The 23591-nt window shown below is 47.6% G+C and overlaps 2 protein-coding genes and 1 long non-coding RNA gene across 3 annotated transcripts; 1 reads left to right on the top strand and 2 right to left on the bottom strand.

The window, feature by feature from the left end:
• Nucleotides 1-6464: 6464 nt before the first annotated feature.
• LOC119308438 lies at nucleotides 6465-7953 on the bottom strand. Its single transcript, XR_005150102.1, has 3 exons — nucleotides 7824-7953; nucleotides 7519-7729; nucleotides 6465-6524 (listed from the first exon to the last, which is right to left on the bottom strand). It is a non-coding gene; the product is annotated as an uncharacterized LOC119308438 (long non-coding RNA).
• Nucleotides 7954-15695: 7742 nt separating this feature from the next.
• On the top strand, nucleotides 15696-16783 carry LOC119348745 (chlorophyll a-b binding protein of LHCII type 1-like). Its single transcript, XM_037616734.1, has one exon. The coding sequence runs from the start codon at nucleotides 15759-15761 to the stop codon at nucleotides 16548-16550; it is 792 nt and encodes a 263-aa protein (XP_037472631.1). The 5' UTR covers nucleotides 15696-15758; the 3' UTR covers nucleotides 16551-16783.
• Nucleotides 16784-17966: 1183 nt separating this feature from the next.
• LOC119348746 (putative histone H3.3-like type 3) lies at nucleotides 17967-20823 on the bottom strand. The gene is made up of 4 exons (XM_037616736.1): nucleotides 20449-20823; nucleotides 20239-20316; nucleotides 19181-19256; nucleotides 17967-18421 (listed from the first exon to the last, which is right to left on the bottom strand). Exons 1-4 carry the CDS (start codon nucleotides 20692-20694, stop codon nucleotides 18369-18371), a joined length of 453 nt encoding a protein of 150 aa, XP_037472633.1. The 5' UTR covers nucleotides 20695-20823; the 3' UTR covers nucleotides 17967-18368.
• Between the last annotated feature and the right edge of the window lie 2768 nt (nucleotides 20824-23591).

Genomic DNA, 23591 nt, shown 5'->3' with positions numbered 1-23591 from the left:
CTCCCTTCCTCCTATATATAGTGGAGGTTTTGGGGCTGCCCAACACATGAGTCTCCCTCTCCCAAGGCGCAACCCTACCTCTCTCCCTCCTCGTCTCTCGTAGTGCTTGGCGAAGCCCTGCTGGAGTACCGCGCTCCTCCACCACCACCACGCCGTCGTGCTGCTGCTGGCGGAGTCTTCCCCAACCTCTCCCTCTCTCCTTGCTGGATCAAGGCATGGGAGACGTCACCGGGCTGCATGTGTGTTGAACGCGGAGGTGCCGTCCGTTTGGCACTAGGATCATCGGTGATTTGGAACACGACGAGTACGACTCCATCAACCCCGTTCACTTGAATGCTTCCTCTTAGCGACCTACAAGGGTATGTAGATGCACTCTCCTTCCCCTCGTTGCTAGATTACTCCATAGATTGATCTTGGTGATGCGTAGAAATTTTTTGATTTCTGCTACGATCCCCAACAACAGTGCCCCTAGAGGCCATACAGCTCGACAGTGATCTAACTTATGAGGAGAAACCCGTTAGAATTCTCGAGACTGCGAACAGAGTCACCCGCAGCAAGATCATCAAGTTTTGCAAGGTTCTCTGGAGTCATCATTCTGAGGAGGAAGCCACCTAGGAGCGAGAAGAAGATCTCCGTCGAGACCACCCGCACCTATTTGCTAGCCAACCCGAATCTCGAGGGCGAGATTCATCTTAAGGTGGGTAGGTTTGTAACATCCCAAATTTCCCATTTGGAATGTTTTACAATTATAGCTAAGCATCTATGCATATTGTTTGAAATTGAGTGGCATTTGAATGTTTTTCCAGAGGCTTTTGAGTTGTTTGAATTTGGATTCAAATTGGCAGTTGAATTTATTTCAAAACCATGCCTGACAAATACTTGAGCAAAAGTAGGAGAGGAGTAAACATGACACTCCAAAAATGTCAGAAGAAAAATATTGCCTAAAAGTTTGAATTCAAATTTGAATTTTATTTAGGATTTCCAGAAAGTGTTTTTTTAGTTTGAGTTTTGCCCCTGGAAAAATGTCCATGTTGTAGGATAAATTCCCCTGATAATTCTAATATATATATGTCCTATATAAAAGATATATATATATATATATATATATATATATATATATATATATATTCTCCTATATTTTTATTCCTCCCTGTGTCTAATTCAAAAAAAAGGCCGGGCGCCAGGCTAGCAAGCATAGCCACCCGGGCCGCAGCCCACTAGCCAGTCGCCCGCGCAGGCCGCCAGCCAGCGCCGCTCCTCGCGCACGCTCGTGAGGGAGATCTCACGTAACTCCCTCTCCCTCACGTAACTCTCTCTCTCTTCCTTTTTTTCTCTTTCTTTTTCTTCTTTTTCTCCTCTAACCGCTGGACCCCACCGCGTTATCTCCTTCGCCGCGAACAACCTGCGCCGCGTATCTGGCTCGCCGTCTCGCGCACGGCTGCGTCCACGCCCTCGCCAAACCCTAGCTAAAATTCTTGGGAAGTGTTTACGCGCGGTGCGCCGGCGGAACGCTCTGGCCGGTCGCTTATCTTCTCCCCAACGCCTCCATCCACTCCTTCCTCGCGATTGCCCAAGCAGGAAACTCCATGGATCCAGGCCGGCCATTAGCTCCTGCCTCCTGTGCTTTTCGTGCACCCCTCGGGGGCAACGCTGCTGGGCCGTTTGCATGGCTGCTCTCATCGCCATGGCCGCGTCGCCGCCTGGTGGCCGCGCGTGAGAGAAGCTGCAACCGGCAGCGCAAAATGCTACAACCGATGACCCAAATAGCTTCAACCGGCAACATAAAAAGTTTCAAAAGACAAACAGAGATGCTGGTCGCCGGCGCACTCCCGCAACAAAAGCTGCAATCGGTGGCCTGAAAAGCTACAACCAGCGACGGGAAAGCTTCAACCGAAAATACGAAGAAACTGATCGCCGGGGCACCGAGGACAAAAAAGCTGCATCCATTAAATTGAGGAGTTTCAATTGTTGGACTGAAAAGCTTCACCCCGCATTAAAGAAATCTTTAACCGGCTTCATATAAAGATTCAACCAGCGACCACATGACAAAAAGCTGCAATCGTTGACATGCAAAGCACCTAATTTTGAAAAGCTTCAAACATTTTTTTGATGCATCCGGCTACTGTGATTTTTTTGTTGCAACCGGCAGCAGAAAAGCTGCAACCGGTGCCAGATTTTGCTACAACCAGCGGCAACGGAGTGTGGCCGGCGGCGAGCCATGGCGTTATCTCCATTGATTGTGTTGAGGAACGAGCGAGGGCAGGGTGGGCAGCACCGGCGAGGGGCGGGCAGGCGGCTACTGTCAACGGGCGAGGGGGAACGGACGCGTCTGCACGATGCTAAAAAAGACGACCGGAGACGGCTATGATCGATGACGGCGGCGAGGCGAGCCGGTGGTGCGGCGGCGAGGCGAGGAGGCTGCGACCTTAAGATGAGTACGGCATATCAAGGACGGAAACGGGAGACGCATGCGGCCGGCGAGTCGAAGGAGACAGTGAGATGCAGAGGGGATTTCTTCTATGCCAGTGTGTTGACGAAGACGAGGGCCATCGAACGGTTCTCAGCGACAAAATCGGATGGCTGCGGGCGGACCGGCCCAAATTTGGGCCGGTGCGCCGGCGCAGATCAGTCGCCAAAATTCTTCCCCTCGCCCAAGTAACATGTCCTATAAGTACCCCTACCTGTCCTCTCGCGATCCCCTTCAAAAACCATCTCTAAAACCCTACACAGCCGCCGCCATCTTCATCCCGATCTCGTTCTGTTCGCCGCCGTTCATCGCCGCACCCGACGCCGGTGCGCACCCCTTCGACCCCTCCTTTCATCCACGCACTTCCGTCGCCCAGGCGCACTCCCTTGACATGTTTTTGCCCTCACTTGTCAACTACAGGGGGCAAACCGAGCTCGTACGTCGACCACCGGAGCTACAGAGCGTCCAACCGTTGTCACCATCGCCCTGCTTGTTTCCGTCATCGCCAAGCGCGAACTCCACCACCCCCGCGACGCCCTCGCTTCACCGCATCTGTTCAGCCACTCCACCGAGGCCCGCGACCACCGAAATCGCCGCCGACCGCCGCACCGTCGCCTCTGTACATCCTCGACGTCGCTGTAAGCGAGCGCTTCTCTGTTGTTTTTTTCTTCTTTTAGATCGAACCCTTAGATCGGTTTGGTAACTCGTTTTTTTGGAATGGTTTTAGTGTATGTTTTTTTAAGTTTAGATCTAAACCGGTTCACCGGTTTCTTTTAGTTATACACTGTATGCGTATGTTAGTTAACGACCGGGCGCGGTTTAGTTTCAGATCGCACCACCCCGAGTCCAATAGCGCCCGTTAGTTTTTTTTCCTGTTATTTACGTTCTGTTTTAAAAACAGAAAAGTTCCAATCTTGTAAAATCTGTTTCTCTTAGGTTATTTAATTTTTTTAGTTGATTCTTTTTCTCCTAGTTTGCAAATTTCCTAAAGTTTCCGTAGAAAGTAGGTTAGCCCATGTTGTGTTTATAAAAAATAGTTTTATATTAGTTTTAGTCATATTAGCTTTTCTGCCATAAATTGGGTTAGGATTTTTTTTGTGATTCTTTTTGCTACTGCTTAGTTTTGATCATGCCTAGCAGTAGCAACTTGTTTGGGTATTTTAGATTTAATAAAAAATTATTTTTAGTCGAAATCAAGTTTTTCTTGTTTATTTTAGCTAGCTACTGTTCTAGTTAGTAAATTATTTTGTTTTTATTATGGTATGGTTTATTTTCGATTAGTTTCTGTAGCTACAGAGGATGAACTTTTATTTACAGTAGAATTAATTTTTTATTTTATTTTCTTTGCTAGAATTGTTTTAGGCATAATAGGAGTTCCATAATAGCTTTTAATATGTTTCTTTTTGCTCCTAGTCTGTATGATGCTTTCCCTTCTGTTAGTTAGCAAAACCCATGATTAGGTTCTGTTAAGAAAAGTTTTAGTTGTATAAAACTATTTATTAGTTGTTGCTTGATGTGGTGAAAACCTTGATTTGCTTTCTCCGAGTTTTTCCTTGGTTTTCGTTTGAGAGCTTGGGTGTTTTACTTCAACTTGTTGTTATGTTATATTGTGTTATACTTATTTGTGCTATCGTTTGACTCGGTAGAATTCCCGGACTGAGAGGCCTGCTATTACGAGTCGCTAGCTTTCGTAGACCGTCAGCCAGGCAAGTCATTTGATCATGTTTTTTACAATACCTATGTTTTATTGCATTTGAAGTATACCTCCCCACCATGCATGCAGTAAGAGAATTATGTTAAGTTATGTTCTTGAGTAGTATCATGAGGTAGGACGAACCCTTCTCCCTTGTTACCGATGCCCGGGACGATGTAGTTGATTGCTATACTTAGTAGACAGGGTTGGTTGAGTGATTCATAAGGGAGTTGCGAGAGTCAAGATGATGACAACCCGTGACTTCAAGCTCAATATGGACTTCAAAATTCACTACTGGGTGGAGGACGGTTGACGGGCACCCTAGAGAAACCAGCGGATGGCCGGGGTGCATGGAGAAGCGCCATGACATCTTGCGGAAAGCTTCACCCAGCCACGAAGAGACGGATGGATACCACATTGACCGGAAGCTTACTTGTGCAGCCGCAAGCCATTATGGACTCTGGCTTGGTTGACCCAAGGCGTGACTCTGGCTAGACGGTGCTACGAGATGTAGAAGAACGGTAGGATTGGATGGGCACCGGCAGTGGCCCAGAGGAACTCTTCGGAAGACCCTGTTTCGTTCGTTCCATCTTCAAACACCAGGCAGTGCGAAGACTTAAAGGAGGGAACGATTCTTGTGGGTAAAGTGCACAAACCTCTGTAGAGTGAAGACCTAATCGATTAGTCGTGTCCCCGATTACGGAATATTTGAGCCTCTGGGACTTGGAGTATTTCAGATATCTCAACACCAAACTTAATAAATTAATTTAAATTAATTGAGGGGTTATATACTAATTTGGAATGAGACATTGGTTGGCGGAACCATCTCAATAACTACCAACATTTTGTAGTAATTGCAAACAAGTCCTTTGTTGTAGGGAAAACTGGCTTTTTCGCAAAACAATGAAACTTAAAGCCCCACAACCAAATTGCATATAGTATTAGTAACTTTATTGTTGTTCTCTCTTCATGACTTGCCGACATATTCAAAAATGCTGACCTACACGGCTGCAACGTCTTATGTTCCAGAGGAGTCACAACAATTATCTAAGGCTTATGTTGCAGAGGCTTGCCCCACAACCAGAGGAGTTCCCTTAATTGTTGCAACGTCTTATGTGCGCACAGTACATTGATGCAAAGATTCAAAGTTCAATCACACCTGAATTTATTACACGATTCTCATATCGAGTCTTTATTACAAGATAATAAATTCGGCCGAAGGCCAACTCATGAGAAATAAACTAAATGAAGCCGCGGAAGCGTAGACGAATAGCGAGTCCATCCGACTCCATAGGGCAATCGCCAAGCGTGGATCGTAGCCTCACTCTTGATCGGAAAACTCCTCTGGAACATAAGACGTTGCAGCCGTGTAGGTCAGCATTTTTGAATATGTCGGCAAGTCATGAAGAGAGAACAACAATAAAGTTACTAATACTATATGCAATTTGGTTGTGGGGCTTTAAGTTTCATTGTTTTGCGAAAAAGCCAGTTTTCCCTACAACGAAGGACTTGTTTGCAATTACTACAAAATGTTGGTAGTTATTGAGATGGTTCCGCCAACCAATGTCTCATTCCAAATTAGTATATAACCCCTCAATTAATTTATTAAGTTTGGTGTTGACATATCTGAAATACTCCAAGTCACAGAGGCTCAAATTGTCCGTAACCGGGGACACGGCTAATCGATTAGGTCTTCACTCTGCAGAGGTTTGTGCACCTTACCCGCAAGAATCGTTCCCTGTCTTCGCACTGCCTGGTGTTTGAAGACGGGACGAACGAAACAGGGTCTTCCGAAGAGTTCCTTTGGGCCACTGCCGGTGCCCTGCCAGAGTCACACCTTGGGTCGACCAAGACAGAGCCCATAATGGCTTGCGGCTTCACAAGTAAGCTTCCGGTCAATGGGGTATCCATCCGTCTCTTCATGGCTGGGTGAAGCTTTCCGCAAGATGTCATGACGCTTCTTCATGCATCCCGGCCATCCGCTGGTTTCTCCAGGATGCCTATCAACCGTCCTCCACCCAGTAGTGAATTTTGATGTCCATCTTGAGCTTGAAATCATGGGGTTGTCATCATCTTGACTCCCGCATCTCCCTTATGAATCACTCAACCAACCCCGTCTACTAAGCATAGCAATCAACTACATCGTCCCGGACATCGGTAACAAGGGAGAAGGGTTCATCCTACCTCATGATACTACCCAAGAACATAACTTAACAAAAATCTCCTACTGCATGCATGGTGGGGAGGTATACTTCTAATGCAATAAAACATAGGTATTGTAAAAAACATGATCAAATGACTTGCCTTGCTGACGGTCTTCGAAAGCTAGCGACTCGTAATAGCAGTCCTCGCACTCCGGGAATTCTACCGAGTCAAAAGTATAGCACAATATAACATAACAGCAAGTTGAAGTAAAACACCCAATCACTCAAACGAAAACCAAGGAAAAACTCGGAGAAAGCAAATCAAGGTTTTCACCACATCAAGCAACAATTAAGAAATAGTTTTATACAACTAAAACTTTTCTTAACAGAACCTGATCATGGGTTTTGCTAACTAACAGAAGGGAAAGTATCATACAAACTAGGAGCAAAAAGAAACATATTAAAAGCTATTATGGAACTCCTATTATGCCTAAAACAATTCTAGCAAAGAAAATAAAATAAAATTTTTATTCTACTGTAAATAAAAGTTCATCCTCTGTAGCTACAGAAACTAATCTAAAATAAACTATAACATATAAAAATAAAATAATTTACTAACTAGAACAGTAGGAAAACAGTAGCTAGCTAAAATAAACAAGAAAAACTTGATTTCGACTAAAACTAATTTTTTATTAAATCTAAAATACCCAAAAAAAGTTGCTACTGCTAGGCATGATCAAAACTAAGCAGTAGCGAAAAGAATCACAAAAAAAAATCCTAACTCAATTTATGGCAGAAAAACTAATATCAAACTATTTTTTATAAACACAACATGGGCTAACCTATTTTCTACGGAAACTTTAGGAAATTTGCAAACTAGGAAAAAAAGAATCAACTAAAAATATTAAATAACCTAAGAGAAACAGATTTTACAAGATTGGAACTTTTCTGTTTTTAAAACAGAATGTAAATAACAGGAAAAAAAAACTAACGGGCGCTATTGGGCTCGGGGTGCTGCGATCTGAAACTAAACCGCGCCCGTTCGTTAACTAACATACGCGTACAGTGTATAACTAAAAGAAACCGGTGAACCGGTTTAGATCTAAACTTAAAAAAAACATACACTAAAACCATTCTAAAAAAACAAGTTACTAAACCGATCTAACGGTTCGATCTAAAAGAAGAAGAAAAAAACAGCCAAGTTGAGGACGTACAGAGGCGACGGTGCGGCGGTCGGCGTCGAACGGGGCGGCGATTCCGGTGGTCGCGGGCGTCGGTGGAGTGGCTGAACGGATGCGGTGAAGCGAGGGCGTCGTGGGGGTGGTGGAGTTCGCGCTTGGCGATGACGGAAACGAGCAGGGCGATGGTGACAGCGTTTGGGCGCTCTGTAGCTCCGGTGGTCGACGTAAGAGCTCGGTTTGCCCCCTGTAGTTGACAAGAGAGGGCAAAAACATGTCAAGGGAGTGCGCCTGGGCGACGGCAGTGCATGGATGGAAGGAGGGGTCGAAGGGGTGCTCACCGGCGTCGGGTGCGGCGATGAACGGCGGCGAACAGAACGAGATCGGGATGGAGATGGCAGCGGCTGTGGAGGGTTTTAGAAAGGGTTTTTGAAGGGGATCGTGTGAGAGGACGGGCAAAGGTACTTATAGGACGTGTTATTTGGGCGAGAGGAAGAATTTTAGGTAGGGTTTGGCGAGGGCGCGGACGCAGCCGTGCGTGAGGCGGCGAGCGAGATACGCGGCGCAGGTTGTTCGCGGGGAAGGAGATAAGGCGGTGGGGTCCAGCGGTCAGGGGAGAAAAAGAAGAAAAAGAAAGAGAAAAAAAGAAAGAGAGAGAGAGTTACGTGAGGGAGAGGGTGTTACGTTTTTTCTTTTGAGGGAGGGAGAGGGAGTTATGTTTTTTTTGAGCAACTGTACCCTTTATTAGAAGTTCAAACACATGAGGATACAGATTATATCGGGCAAAATACTAAGCCACACATGGCGCCCGGTGCTAAGAGAGGCAGCTGCCTTTGCTAAAGCATGTGCTTCTCCGTTGTGCTTTCTATTCTCATGAAGAAACTGTACATCTTCAAAATGGCTCCTGTCCTGCTTGATATCCTGAAGGATGGAAAAATATCGACAAGAGACTTCATCTTGGATGTTCCTTATTACCTCCAGGCAATCTGAAGCCACGCAAAAAGATTGAACCTGCAGGTCCGAGGCGAGGGAGAGCGCCTTGCAGCAGGCCTGTGCTTCGAGGATGGTTGGGTCGAGGCGACCATCGTAGATGATTGCTGAGGCACCCAAATAGTTTCCTCCTTTGTCCCTGCATACGACTGCTGCAGCTGCGCGGTCGCCGACCTTCGAAAAGCCTGCATCTACATTAAATTTAACATCATGATGCTCAAGCGGGAGCCACGCAGGAGGCGGGACCCTCTGTCTTCTTCCGATTGCATGCAGGTCCCTGGGGTTTACATGCATGTCCCCAGACGTTTCAAGTAGGTCCTTGGTACTTGTTTTCTTGTTCGGTAACATCTCTAGCTCCAGCAGAAACTTTTCAATGAAAGTGTGGGTGCTTAGTGGGCTCTGGTACTGGTCGTCATGGATGGCTCGGCGCCTTGCCCACCATATGGCCCACATTGTCACCAAAACCCTCGCTAGATCAGCCGAAGGAAGGGTGTCAACCAACCATAGCATACAAAGTTTGGCATCCTTCTCTCTGTTTGATATAACTGTTCTCGTAAGATCCTCGTCAGAGAGGGCCCAAACGCAGCGGGCCATGCGGCAGTCAAAAAGGGAATGACGCCATGTATCGACGACCGCGTGACAGATCGCACACTCTGCTAAATCAGCCATGCTTTGGTGTTTTCGGACTTCTCCCGTTGGGATCGAGCTCCGGGCTAGTCTCCATGCGAACACCCGCACCTTCGAAGGAACTGCGGCACCCCATAGTGTAGACCAAGACCGGTGATCCGCCGTGGGCCGTGAGTGACCCTCGGTGTGTTCAAGCCAATCAGTGCGCTGCTGTTTGATGGAGGACATGAGTTTGTATGCCGACCTGACCGTGAAGACGCCCTTGCGCTTATAGTGCCAGGCCCAGAAGTCATTGTGGACTCAAGGACTGAGAGGGATGTTGAGTATTGCTTCCTTCTCCATAGCATAGAGATGCATGTCAATCACCTCGACGTCCCAGGAAGAGGTGACCGGGTTTATGAGTTCTGAAACCATCTGTGGAGGATTGCTTGTCTTCGGGCACACCTGTCGGAGCTTAAAATCTCGTGGTATCCAGTTATCCGTCCAAATGTTGGTGTCCTCCCCCGAGCCGATGCGCTTTACAAGGCCAAGTTTCAGCGTGTCACGGCCTTCTATCAAGGAGCGCCAAACTTGAGATGGGTTCCTTCCCAGCTCGGCATCAAGGATCGATGATGTAGGGTAGTAAACAACCTTGAGGATTCGAGCACTTAGGGAGTTTGGTTCCTGAAGGAGACACCAAGCTTGTCGCGCAAGCAAGGCTAAATTAAAGAGCTCGATGTCACGGAAACCCATGCCTCCCATGAATTTTGGCTGCATCATCACTTCCCAGGAGACCCAAGCCGTTTTCCTCTCGCCCTTATTGGATCCCCACCAAAATTTCCTCAAGATACCATATATGTGTTGGCATAGACCATGTGGAAGCTTGAAGCAGGCCATGGAATATGTTGGGATTGCTTGCGCCACAGACTTGATGAGCACCTCTTTCCCTCCAACCGAAAGTGCCTTCTCCATCCACCCTTGTACTTGCTTCCATATCCTGTCCTTCAAATATTTAAAAGAACCCTCCTTTGCTCTTCCCACATCGGCAGGGAGCCCGAGGTACTTCTCGGAGAGCTTCTCATTTTGTACTTGGAGGAGTTGTTTGATTTCTTGCCTCGAGGACTCGGAGCAGCCCTTGCTGAAGAAAATGGAGGATTTCTCCTTGTTGATGCGCTGCCCTGATGCTGCACAATACCTTTGGAGAAGGGTATCCACTCTATTGGCCATCTTCGAGGTGGCATTGAAAAATAGAAGACTATCATCTGCGAAAAGCAAGTGATTTACCTGTGGTGCGCCAGTCGCTACTGTGATACCATCCACCCTTTTGTCGGCTCTGGTGGATTTCAGGAGACATGAGAGCCCCTCAACAGCCAGTAGGAATAGGTATGGGGATATGGGGCAGCCCTGTCTGAGGCCGCGGGAGGGCCTGAACTCCTCCTGTTTGTCTCCGTTGAAGATGACCGAAAAGGACACAGAAGAGACGCATCTCATTACCGTGTTGGTGAAGCGTGGGCTGGTTCCCAATTTAAGCATTACTCTCTCCAAATAGTGCCACTCGAGCCTGTCGTAATCCTTCATGATATCCAGCTTTAATGCACAATACCTGTTGCCCTTCAGCTTCCTTGTTTTTATATAGTGCAGACACGCATATGATGATATGAAGTTGTCTGTGATAAGGCGACCCGGGATGAATGCTGACTGTTCTTCGGAGATGACCAGGGGGAGGATGATCTTAAGCCGGTTTGCCAGTGCCTTGGATGCAATCTTGTAGATCACATTGCAGAGGCTTATCGGCCGGAACTGTGCTAAAGTTTTTGGGCTAGCAATCTTGGGAATTAAAACAATGAACGTTCTATTGATCTCCTTTGGGGAATCTTCTCCATTAAGAACTCGAAGCACCATAGCAGTTACCTCGTCACCACACAGCTCCCAGTGTCGTTGGAAAAAGTGTGCAGGGAAACCATCGGGCCTTGGAGCCTTGGTCAGGAACATCTGAAACAAAGCAGTTTTTACCTCTGAACTGGTGTACTGGGCATTCAGTGAGGCGTTCATGGAAGCATCCACTCTCGATGGTATATGCGCAAGAACTTCCTCAATGCCTACCGTTGCTTCTGAGACATAAAGATTGTTGTAGAAAGATGTGGCCATATCTGCCATCTCCTGTTCGTTCGAGCAGGTAGAGCCATCCGGCTTTTGCAGCCCCACAATGCGATTCTTAGCTCTCCGTGCGCTCGCCTTTCAGTGAAAAAACTGGGTGTTACTGTCTCCTTCAGCTAGCCATTGGATCCTGGCCCTCTGACGCCACATAATTTCTTCCCTCAAACAAAGTTCAGCCATGCATGTTTCCACCCGCTTCTCTTCAGCCGACGGACCCGTTCGGTTGGGTAGTGAACGTAGCTCCTCGAGCTTCTTGCGGAGTCGGCGGAGTTCAGCCCGGACTGCACCAAAGGAGGAGTGTCCCCATCGTTGTAGCCTGCCAGCGACCGATGCCAACTTATCAGATAGTTCTGTGACGGTGTGTGCTCTCCCCATTGAGTTCCAGGCCTCGTTGAGCACATCTCCAAAACGGGCATCCCGTTCCCACATGCACTCATAGCGGAAGCGTTTCTGTTTTGCACAAACGCATGTATCATCCAGGGTAGTCTACAGAAGGATCGGGGAGTGATCCGACTTTGCGGCGGTAAGATGCTCAACTGAGGCGAACGGGAAAAGGCTTGACCAGCAAGGAGAAGCCAAAGCTCTGTCCAGACGAACGCGACAGAAATGTCCTCCGGCTACCTTCTTCTCCCATGTCCAGTCCAAACCGCGATAACCCAAGTCCGCAAGACCACAAACATCGACTGCTTCCCGAAATGCTTCGATCTGAGAGATATCACGCTCATTTGGACCATGTTGTTCTTCAGGCCGCAGGATCTTGTTAAAATCACCAATACACATCCACGGGAGGGTGCTTTCCCCTCGCAAACGCTTCATAGTATTCCATGTTTTGTAGCGCAAGTTTCTGGTTGCTTCTCCATAGAAGCAAGTCAACCTCCATTGCTCCTTTCCAGCTTCCGTTACCCAGGTGTCGGGGACATACTCACTAATGACCCGCCTGATCCTCGCGACTTATGGGTGACCTGGCAAGCGGATCAGAGGAGCGACAAGACCCGGAGGCCCAGGAGGCTCAAGGCCCAGAAGGCCGGCCTACGTTATGATAGGCCGGTTTAAGAGGAAAGGCGTGAGGAATATCTCCTTTACAAGGAATCAAGACCCGGACTTGTATCCGGCTTGTAGTACAAGATAGGCTAGTCCTAATCCTATTTGGACTCCACGTGTAACCGCCCCTCTAACTTATATAAGGAGGGGCAGGGCTCCCCAAAGAGGGACAAACAACAAGAAACAATATCTAGGGCTAGACACAAAGGGGGAGCCGGCTTACGGCGACTCCTCTCATGAGCATAATGAGACCTAGCCTCAAACAGCATGTAGGGCTATTCCGGATGATGTTTCCCGGGGCCCGAAGCTGTCTAAATCCTTGTCATGCGTGTTGCGTCTCTCGTCCCGATCAACCCCTCTCAAGCTACCACATAGATGCGTTGGCCTCGCGACTAAGTCCTGACACTAAGGACATCTGACGTGACAATTCCACGACACCAGGTGTCAACGTGGTACTCGGAAAAGTTTTTTATTGCAACATCCAAAGAGTTCTTCCAAAAGATACAAAGGCCGCCACTGCGGCCACTACTCCCTACTCCAAAGGTGAAATCAAAACCTAACGACACACGAAGACCTTCCACATGGCTTTTCTGTAACTGAGTCTCAACTAAACATAAAATAGATGGCGAGCTAATCTCCACAAGGTCGCGGAGCTCATGAACTGTCGCGGGGTCGCCTATCCCGCGGCAGTTCCAGCTTAAGATTTTCATTGGGCTTGGCGGCGCTCCGCGTCGGAGCCCGCCAATGATGCCATCTTGTTGGTGTTCTGCTTCTTTGGTGAGGATGCTGTTTTTGCCTTTTTTGCTTCTCTGGGAGATACATACTTTGTTGGTAGTGGAGGGACGGGAACCAATGCCTGGCTATGATCACCTATCTTGCCCACTTCAGATCCCTGTGATTGCTTGTCTCCGCCGGGAGCCTCAATGTCTTGGTCAAAAACCAGGTTCCTGCGTGCACCCGGCGGCTCATCTTGCATCGTTCTTGCAGCATTGGTTGGTTTCAGAGGGCTTGTGACATCATCTTCTTCTTCCTCAGCATCCGAGTCCAGGCCCGCCTCCTGTGACGAACGTTTACGCACCGGGGAGGGTTGACGCGGCTGTGATCCACGTCCTGATCTCCCTCTGCCCCGGCCTCCGAACCTGCCCCCCCCCCCAAGGAGCTCGTCCCCCTTGCTGCTCCGACGGAGTCTCTCTGCGCTGCGCTAGCATCCAACCGCCCCATTGCTTGTCTTTTGCCTCCCATACTCCATCACCACATTCCTCATGGTTGTGACCCATGAGACCGCAAATCTGGCAAAAATATGGTATCTTCTCATACTTGACCGGTAAAAGTTTCCTGCCCTCGCCCATCACATTCAGCGGGATCACCCTCGTCAAGGGTTTACTAATCAAAATCCTAGCACGAACCCGAACGTAGTCACCTTCGTAGAAAAGCCTAGGTGAGAGTTGTGTTTCCTTAACTCGGCCAATACGCCGGGCTAATTGATCAACCACTTCTATCTTGCGGTACAGTTCAGGTATGCCGTGGATCTGCGCCCAAACGTACAGGCCATCAAAGACGAAAGATTCAGGATCCTGCTTTCCATCATAATCCTCGATGAGCATACCCATCCCCCGAAACAACCAGGGTCCTCCATGAACTACTTTTTTCCAATCTCCTAGGCAGAACATCTGGAAGATGTAAAGATTTTCTCCCGCTTCTCTGTACTTTGGCACTTGAGATAATCCCCGGATCGATTTCATCGTCTCGAACATCGACGATGAACTGAACTGTCGAGTCGTGTTGACCTTCCCAATTGCTAGCCAGCGCGCATCTGCCGCGTACTTCTTCGTTTCCACTTCCCCCACGATCACGTCGTCCAGCTCGTCGTCTTTGAGATCCAAGTGCTGCAGCATCTCCTCCAGCTTCTTCCCCGACCAGCTCGCGGAAGACGAACCCGCCTCGGCCGCCATCTAGGGTTTGCCCTCGAGAGCAGCACGCCGAAACCACAAAACCCGGCCAGAAACCTAGCCGATCTCTCCTTCCCCTCGACAGCACCAGGATGGGCTCGTGTGGAGATCGGATCGGCGGTAGATGTAGAACTCTAGGTGGCGATGAGAGTCGCCGCCAGAGGCGAAAACCCTAAACTCGAGGGTATTGTTTTTAGAGGAGAGATGGGAGAGGGAGTTACATGAGATCTCCCTCACGAGCGTGCGCGAGGAGCGCCGCTGGCTGGCGGCCTGCGCGGACGAGTGGGCTGGCGCCTGGCTAGTGGGCTGCGGCCCGGGTGGCTAGGCTTGCTGGCCTGGCGCCCGGTTTTTTTTTTGAATTAGACAGAGGGAGGAAAAAGATATAGGAGAATATATATATCTTTTATATAGGACATATATATATCAAAATTCTCAGGGGAATTTATCCTATAACGTGGACAATTTTCCAGTGGCAAAAATCAAACTAAAAAAACACTTTCTGGAAATCCCAAATAAAATTCAAATTTGAATTCAAAATTTTTGGCAATATTTTTCTTCTGACATTTTTGGAGTGTCATGTTTACTCCTCTCCTACTTTTGCTCAAGTATTTGTCAGGCATGGTTTTGAAATAAATTCAACTGCCAATTTGAATCCAAATTCAAACAACTCAAAAGCCCCTGATTTTTTTTTTCAAATGCCACTCAATTTCAAACAATATGCATAGATGCTTAGCTATAATTGTAAAACATTCCATATGGGAAATTTGGGATGTTACAATTGGGAAGAAGTGCTACTTGATATATCAAATTTATTTCTCTACCATGTTGTAATCAACTGTAAAGAACTGGGGTTGATAGAACTGTAGGACTGTATAAGCTTAATTTGGCAGGATTAACTTGCAGTTTCAGATACAATTTCGTTCATGTTATATACTCCCTCCCTTTCTAAATATAAGTCTTTTTTAAAGATTTCATAGTTCCTAAATATAAGCCGTTTTAGATATTTCAATATGAAATCTCTACAAAGACTTATATTTAGGAACGGAGGGAGTACAAATTGGAAAAAAAATATGTTCAACAAAGTGCCTGGGTGTAGAATTCCATTTTTGTGTGGCTTTAATTTTTACCATGGATTAATGGGCTGTTGTGCTCTTGACCATTGCTTCGATCAATGGTTAATCTCTGATCAAATCCTGTCATTTGACACCACCTCATCTAAGGATTGCACGAATGTTTCAAGATGTCCACATGGCATTTCCCAGTTGGTTGGGTCGCTCTCTGAAGACTACACTTTACACGTAAGCCCAGCAAGCACAGGTGGCATGCTAAGACACAATCCCAGAAACGAATTGTCCAATCAGAGGATAACAAGAGATAGGCCCATCCATCCAGCCAAAGCGTCACTGCCAACAAGGCCCCTCGCAGTCTACTGGACTATTTAAACTCCAATACAGCTCTCTGTTTTCCACACACCACAGCTTACAGCTTAGAAGCACAAGACAAGCAACCAAATCTTCTTCAGGGTCCTCTGCAATGGCGTCGTCCACCATGGCACTCTCCTCCCCGGGTCTTGCCGCGGCCAAGATCGCCTCCTCCAACGTGTTTGGCGAGGGCCGCATCACAATGCGCAAGACGGCGGCCAAGGCCAAGCCCGCCGCTTCCAGCAGCCCGTGGTACGGCCCGGACCGTGTCCTCTATCTCGGCCCACTCTCCGGTGATGCGCCGTCCTACCTCACCGGCGAGTTCCCCGGGGACTACGGCTGGGACACTGCCGGGCTCTCGGCTGACCCCGAGACGTTCTCGAAGAACAGGGAGCTCGAGGTGATCCACTGCCGGTGGCCCATGCTCGGTGCTCTCGGCTGCGTCTTCCCGGAGCTCCTCGCTCGCAACGGCGTCAAGTTCGGTGAGGCCGTGTGGTTCAAAGCTGGTTCTCAGATCTTCAGTGAAGGTGGCCTGGACTACCTTGGCAACCCCAGCCTTGTCCACGCGCAGAGCATCCTTGCCATTTGGGCCTGCCAGGTCGTGCTCATGGGCGCTGTCGAGGGGTACCGCGTTGCCGGTGGCCCGCTCGGTGAGATCGTCGACCCCCTCTACCCCGGCGGTAGCTTCGACCCCCTCGGTCTGGCCGATGACCCTGAGGCGTTTGCGGAGCTCAAGGTGAAGGAGATCAAGAATGGCCGGCTCGCCATGTTCTCCATGTTTGGCTTCTTCGTCCAGGCCATCGTCACCGGCAAGGGGCCCCTTGAGAACCTTGCCGACCACCTCGCCGATCCCGTCAACAACAACGCCTGGGCATTCGCCACCAACTTCGTCCCCGGCAAGTGAATATGAGGCGATGCCCGTTCTCTGCGGCGCTTGGGATGGAACAGACATGAGTTGTGTGAAACAAAGCAAGCGGTACTGCAGCTTTTTTTTCACCTGTACGATTATTCATCCGATGAGGTCATGTAACAGTATTTGATTGGTTTATCGAACAAGAATGATGGTAAACTTCCAAAAGAAAAAAAAACTTGCAAGATGACGGTCTGGAAGATTACTGAAATTCTCTCTGAAACAAATGCACAGTAGGTGAGCTCAGGGTTGCAAGAGCAGCCAAGGACTGTAAAAGAAGAAGAAGAAAGAAAACAAAGGAGTCTGCTATTTCAATGGAAAATCAAGTGGCTGTACAGCAAGCGAGCTCATGGTTTAAGTCATTACAAGTGACAGGCGACGGAGGGAGGAGGCAGACCTGATTACGTGGGAGTGGATTTGAACCCAGAAGGACAAGCTGTCCTCTTATCTCAGCTGTTTTGTAAGTATAATGCATAGCTGATAAGATGTTGATCCTCATGAGGAACTAGCCTTTTAATCCAGCGAACCTGACTCAGAAAACTTCAGTTATGCATATCAATACTTTTGAAACACAATGATGCTGCACAAACACTTCATCTGACAAAAGAACTGAGAACAGTTAAAAGCTTTGCTCGATTGCATCTAGTAGCAAATATTCAAATGAGAACTTTGAAGGCCGAAGAGGAGAAAGGTCCTCAAAAGATTATTCTTGTTAAAAATGTTGCATAAATCAAAGCTGTCAAGGTGCTTCTCCTTCCTCATTGCAAGGTGCACCTAGCATGTTCTTCCCCCCGTTCTATCTGGAATAATTTCTACCGTCCATTGTTTAACAAAAGATCCCTGCTATTCAGACATTGTATCACTTGGTGTGTCTAGGCGTTTCTCTTTGATTCCTTCTTTTCAAACTATATAAGAGATCAGAAAATTTACGCGACAGCAACTAGTTTCAAAGTCAATGCAGATTCTTCCCTCACTTTTCATTGATCACACATGCCAACATTTCATTAGTCTCATTTACACATTTGCCATCCCGTGCGGTTACAATAAGTGTTTGGATAATGTGACAAAAATGGGAAAAAAATATCATCACATATACTACATGGAATGTGGATCTGCCTATTTTCATGAGTAGTGATGAAATTTGAGGGGCTAAAAATCATCTCTTCAATTGTTAATTTCCTGCGAAGTCCTGTCTCTCAGGCAATTACCACCATAATTCAAAAGCCTTCTGTGATACCATAGGCATACCCGCCCCGGCTATCTCAGGTGACCGTCAGCATGGTTGTTTACAATATCTGAAGAGTGATCTTGGAGGAGCACCAGCCTGAACTTCCTGATGACACAAGTTCATGCTGATCTCAGGCAGTTCAGCAAGAAAAATTTCAAACTCACTTTTTCTTGGTGGTAGTGATGACTGTTGGGGAAATTGAAGGCAGTTTTTACAGTGCAGTGATTAGGTTACAGCAAACAGTTTACAACGTTTGTGCGTAAATCCACAACAGTTTCATGCCATTTGACAACCCATATCCTTGGATGTTCGCAGAAACGCTGTCTGAATTAGATCAATTCAAATGGAGCAAAGCAGAGAGGTCAGATGATCCCAACCATGCAATGAACCAGATCAACTTCGAAGACATGCTAACTAAATGAAAATACACCTGCATTACTTCCTAACGATACACTCACAAACATACTGGGCCATTACCATCAGCGCCTTTGCATTGCACCCCTCATACACAAAACATCTACCATTAGTACCACCAAATCACCAGTCTTTGCTCCCTATGATGCAGAAAACGTCTTCCATTAGTATCACCAAAGCCATCTCCCCCCGATACGCCTCGCAAGCTGTATGTCCTTTTGCACTGTAGAGGCAAAAAAAGGTCAGGTGAACAGAAACATTCTAATGTATACATGTATTTTCTGCATAAATAGTTCCAATTTGTTCAGGAGCATCCTTTTAAAGATACATATGAAGTCATCCCTAACTGAAAACATTTATTTGTTATTGGAATAGAAACAACAACCTTGATGATAATAATTCTAGTGACACCTATTTGTCCCTAACTGAAAACATTTATTTGTTATTGGAATAGAAACAACAACCTTGATGATAATAATTCTAGTGACACCTATTTGTCACGGTAAAACAGTACCCAAGCTTTAAGAGGAAATAAAACATATCTTGCAAATAACGTTCTGATTTTATACTATGTTTATATCCTCGAGGTAAGTAATAAACAGGGTAATCAACCCTGAATTTCCTGCTACAGTAACCAGATTTTATATCTAGAAATGCATCATTAGAAAACTGAAAACTCTGGCACATTCACAAGCCATAATTGTTTTTCCGCAAAAAGGCCATAAGTGTTAGCATATCTGCTGTTTGTTTGTGACATGTTCACTGAGAACAAAAAATACGAGAAGCTGCTGAGATCTGATAACTGTGGATCTTCTAATCACTAATAATCATTGAATTCTTGCAGCTTGAAACAACATCGAAACTAGATAACACATCAAATAAAAGCAAAGATGATCCTGAAATTGAAATGCTTTATAACTGCCATGTTTCCTTTTGCACAATATTGTAAAAGAAAGGAAGTGTTCATTCAGTGATAACTTACTGATGGTAACACGCTTAGCATGGATGGCACATAGATTTGCCTCTTCAAATACATCGACTATGTGATACTCTGCAGCCTGCAGAGGGAAAGGAAAAGAAAATCATGTGCAAACTCAAAGCAAATATACAGGACAGTGACTGAAAGTACAATTAGGACATTCAACTTATTTGATAGGCCACCTATGGAATATAGTCAACTCTATGTTAATTTTGCTAGTTATGCAGAAGAAATTATTTGTGGCAAGAGGCGACTTGTGTTAGTTTACCATGCACTAGCAATCTTGTATAGTTCTAAAAGCACTTGTGTCGTTGTACTGGATAGTGGATACAGATAAATCCTTGGCGTTTGGACACATAACCATCACATGATAAAAATCAGTTTTTTTTGGACTACCTCTTCCTCACTTCTCAGTCACATCCTTAAGCAAAATGTAATATGAACAAATAGTTCAGTTTTGCGTGTGTGGCATGTGCGTGGCATGATTATGTTGCAAGACACAGTGTACTCCCTCCGTCCTTGAAAGAGTGTACTTCCAACTTTGTTGGAAAGTCAAACTAGTAGTATTAGATTAATGATAAAATATATTTTCACTGTATTTATACAATAGTACACCAACATTTATGCTGTCAAATTAGTAGTATTAGATTCATGATAAAATATATTTTCACCATACTCCTATTTGGTTTCACAAACATTGATATATTTTTGCACAAACTCGGTCAAACTTTGAGATAGTTTGACCCTCCAACAAAGTTGGAAGTACACTCTTTGAAGGACGGAGAGAGTATATCTTAGACCAAACAACGAGAAGCTATGAACTATGGCACAAAGACATTTGATTTTGGTTTTGAGTTACCAGCCACCAAAAAACAATCATGCTGCTAAACAGATGTATCAACTGCATTAATACCAGAGCATTCAGATTCAGGAACTATGAATTATGGTGATAAATTTATCTGTCTCGCAATTCTCAGAACTATCGCAGTTGCTGGTTTCTTTAATGGGAACCATCAGGTCTAATAGTACACGGCAGGTTTCGGCATTGACCATCGACCGACCTCTTGCAACGAGATGAGCGCCTGAGGAGTCCAGTGGTTCAGCTCTCCCTTCGTGAGGTCGTTGGTGATCTCCTTAACCTGCAAATTTGCAAAGACGAGCAAGCTTCCGTCACACGCTGTGTCCGCATCCTGAATCGGTGATGGGATACAAATCGGAGGACGGGACGGGCGGAGGAGGGCACGGGTACGGGGTACCCGACCCACACTCACCAGGCGGACGAAGGGCGCGAAGGGGATGAGCGGCTCGGTGGACTTCTGGTACTTCCTGATCTCCCGCAGCGCCACCGTGCCCGGCCGGAACCGGTACGCCCGCTTCTTCTTCTTCTCCGGCTGCGGCTGCGGCTCCGGCGGTACCTGGCGCATCGGCGGCGGCGGCCTCCATCGCGGGGATAGCTCGAAGCGGAGCCGCTTCTTCGTCTCCGTCGTCGCCGCCACCGCGTGCTTCGTGCGACCCATCGCCGGGGGCGAGGGAAAGCGGGCAGGCGAGTACTGAGCAGTAGTACTACTGAGCAGGAGTATTACAGTAACTTTATCACGGGAGTGTAGCGGGCCTAGGAAACTGAACTGGGGGACTCGCAACCGTCACCGTCCAATGCATGGCATAAATGTAAATGAGTACTCCCTCCGTCCATGTGTATAAGAGCAACTCCAACGCGCCTACTCAAATGGATGTCGATTTTGTCTATTTTTTCGTTCTTTTAAGTCGCCTTCGTTCGGTGTCCGTCCTATTTTTTTTTGAGTCGGCGGTGCGCCCAACGCCCACGACCTATTTTATGTCCACACATAAATTTGAAAGGTCTGCGGCCATAGATCATGTCAGCGGTCATTGCCGGCGCCCGAAGTTCATGTCGATATCATGCCACACAGTTCATGTTGGCTCACTTCCCAGCGGCCGGCACCAAGCCAGCACACAAAAAGGGGAGGGAGTTCGACCACGGCATGTCGGCCGTGGTCATGCCAGCACACTTGTCGGCATACAAAAAATGGATGACGCTCCCAGCCATAGGTCACTCGTCGTCGAACTTGAGCATGTCGGCCTGCATCTTCTCGAACCATGGCCTCTTCCTCGACGACACGGTGTTGAGGTCCACCTTCATGATCTCCACCCCCGTCATCATACTCGCGAGCGCCACTTCTTTCACCTTGATCCTGGCATTGACGGCCTCGATCTCGAGCATCTTCGCTTGCCTTTTCGCCTCCATCTCAAGCATCTCGGCTTGCTTCTCCGCCTCCATCTCAAGCCTCCTCCTTTGGATCTTCATGAAGGCATTCATTTGCTCTTCCTTGTCTTTTTGGTGCTTCTCCTCCCCCTTGAGTCCTTTTTGCTCATCATGTCCTCCACAGTTGCAAGCAAGGTGATGACGCTGCATCCCGCTTGTCCTCCTTCTTGGAGTTGGTCTTCCCCCGTGGTCATGGCTTTTCGCCCTCCCAACCTCCTCCACGGCTTTCTTCTCCCCATGCGTCATGAGTGTGGCATATTGCGCCTTGAACTTCTCCTCCCCGTTGATGAGCATCCAACAATGGGAGAGGTTGAAGGACTTGCCGCCATGTTGGACCTTGAATGCCTCCAAAGCTTGGAAAGCCTACAAATGAATAGCATGCAAGCATATGGACAAAATGGGTATGCAAATGGACATGCAAGCATAACGTGAATGGAAACGAAGAGGGGTGCATGTACCATATCTTGCATACCGATGTCGCTCATGGGGTGTGTCTTGATGCTCTCAAGGGTGTCACAAAACTTGTTGCACTCTTGTTGTATCACACTCCATCGCTTCGAAATGGACACCCACGCACGTGTGCTATGAATTTGGTACGACGAAAACTTCTTGCATTCATGGAACTCACGATGAACACGAATCCAAAAGGTTGATGCCTTTTGTTTGGCGCCGACCTTGGGGTCTTGCCCAATGTCCCTCCAACACTCACAAAGGAGCTTGTCCTCGGACGGTGTGTATGCCTTCGTCTGCTTGCTCTTGCGCTTTGACTTCGGCCCGGCAGCCTGGTTGGCGAGCTCGTCCTCGAGACCTCGAACAAACGCACCCCGTCGATGTCCAACTCATCCTCTTCCTCGAGGTCGTAGTCCTTCGGAAACTCATGATCGAGCGGGAAGCCATCCAGGTCCAGGCCAACCTGATCTTGCATGAAGGTGTTGTGCATGGCAGCTTGATCATAGGTCGCCGATGTGAATGGCGCTCGACCGTCTTGGCTTTGGCTCTCATCGGGATCGTAGGCAGCCGCGGCGGCACCGCCAGCAGCCGGTGCACCACCTTCGAAGATGATGTTCTCCATGATGAAACGGTTGGCCGTTTCCTCGTCGCCAGTCGTCGGCATTCTGTCGAACAAGTTGCGGGCGCCAGGGAGCACGTCGGCTGACATCTCCCACGTGTGTTTCCTCGCCCCTCTAGATGATAACTTGTCGGCCACCGGCGTGGCGTTGAGGTCAATGGACACGGGCATGGGTATGGAAGGCGCCACCACGCTCACGTCCGACGAGCATTCCCTGGAGAGTCGGGAGGCTTGCGGATAGATGTGGAAGTCAGGAATCGGATGAATGGCAGACGCGCGCGGTGACTCTGGCAGCAGCATCCCGCCCGTGCTGGTCACGGCCACGACGGCGTTGACGAGCCCGTGCTGGCCAGGGTTTACCCCTAGGTACATCAGGGCCTCCCTCGTGGCCGCTGTCGCTCGGGCGTTGGTTTCCTCCTGCTGTGCAACAGCGGTGAGGGCGGCGATGGTCGCTGCTTCGTCCCTTACGTCTGTCGTGTGCCTCTGGCCCTTTTTCTTGGCCAACAGCACGACCTGCTCCTTGAGCATCAACTGCTTCTTCTTCTCGGGCGGCGCGGCAGTCTTGCGGGGGGTGATACATCTCCGTCGTATCAATAATTTTTGATTGTTCATGCCAATATTCTACAACTTTCATATACTTTTGGTAACATTTTATATTATTTTTGGGACTAACATATTGATATAGTGCCCACTGCCAGTTCATGTTTGTTGCATGTTTTTTTGTTTCGTAGAATATCCATATTAGACAAAGTCCAAACGCGATAAAAATTTACAGAGATTTATTTTGAAATAAATGTGATTTTTGGGAAGAAGAATCAATGCAAGAAGGTGCTCGAGGGGCCCACAAGGCACCAGAGCATGCCCAAGGGGTATGGGCGCGCCCAAATGTGTTGTGGGTACCCCATAAGTCAGTTTCTGCCTTTCGCTCTCGCAAGAAAGATAATTTCTGGATAAAAATCCCCTCAAAATTTTAGCCCAATCGAAGTTACGGATCTTCGGGAATTTAAGAACCAGTGAAAGGTCAAAAAACAGGAACGCGAAATAGGAGAGAACGGAGAGAGAGA

Source organism: Triticum dicoccoides, chromosome 1B (genome assembly GCF_002162155.2).
Source record: "Triticum dicoccoides isolate Atlit2015 ecotype Zavitan chromosome 1B, WEW_v2.0, whole genome shotgun sequence".
NCBI lineage: Eukaryota > Viridiplantae > Streptophyta > Magnoliopsida > Poales > Poaceae > Triticum > Triticum dicoccoides.
The sequence above is the reverse complement of the archived record's forward strand: the minus strand, read 5'-3'. Positions and strand labels throughout refer to the sequence as shown.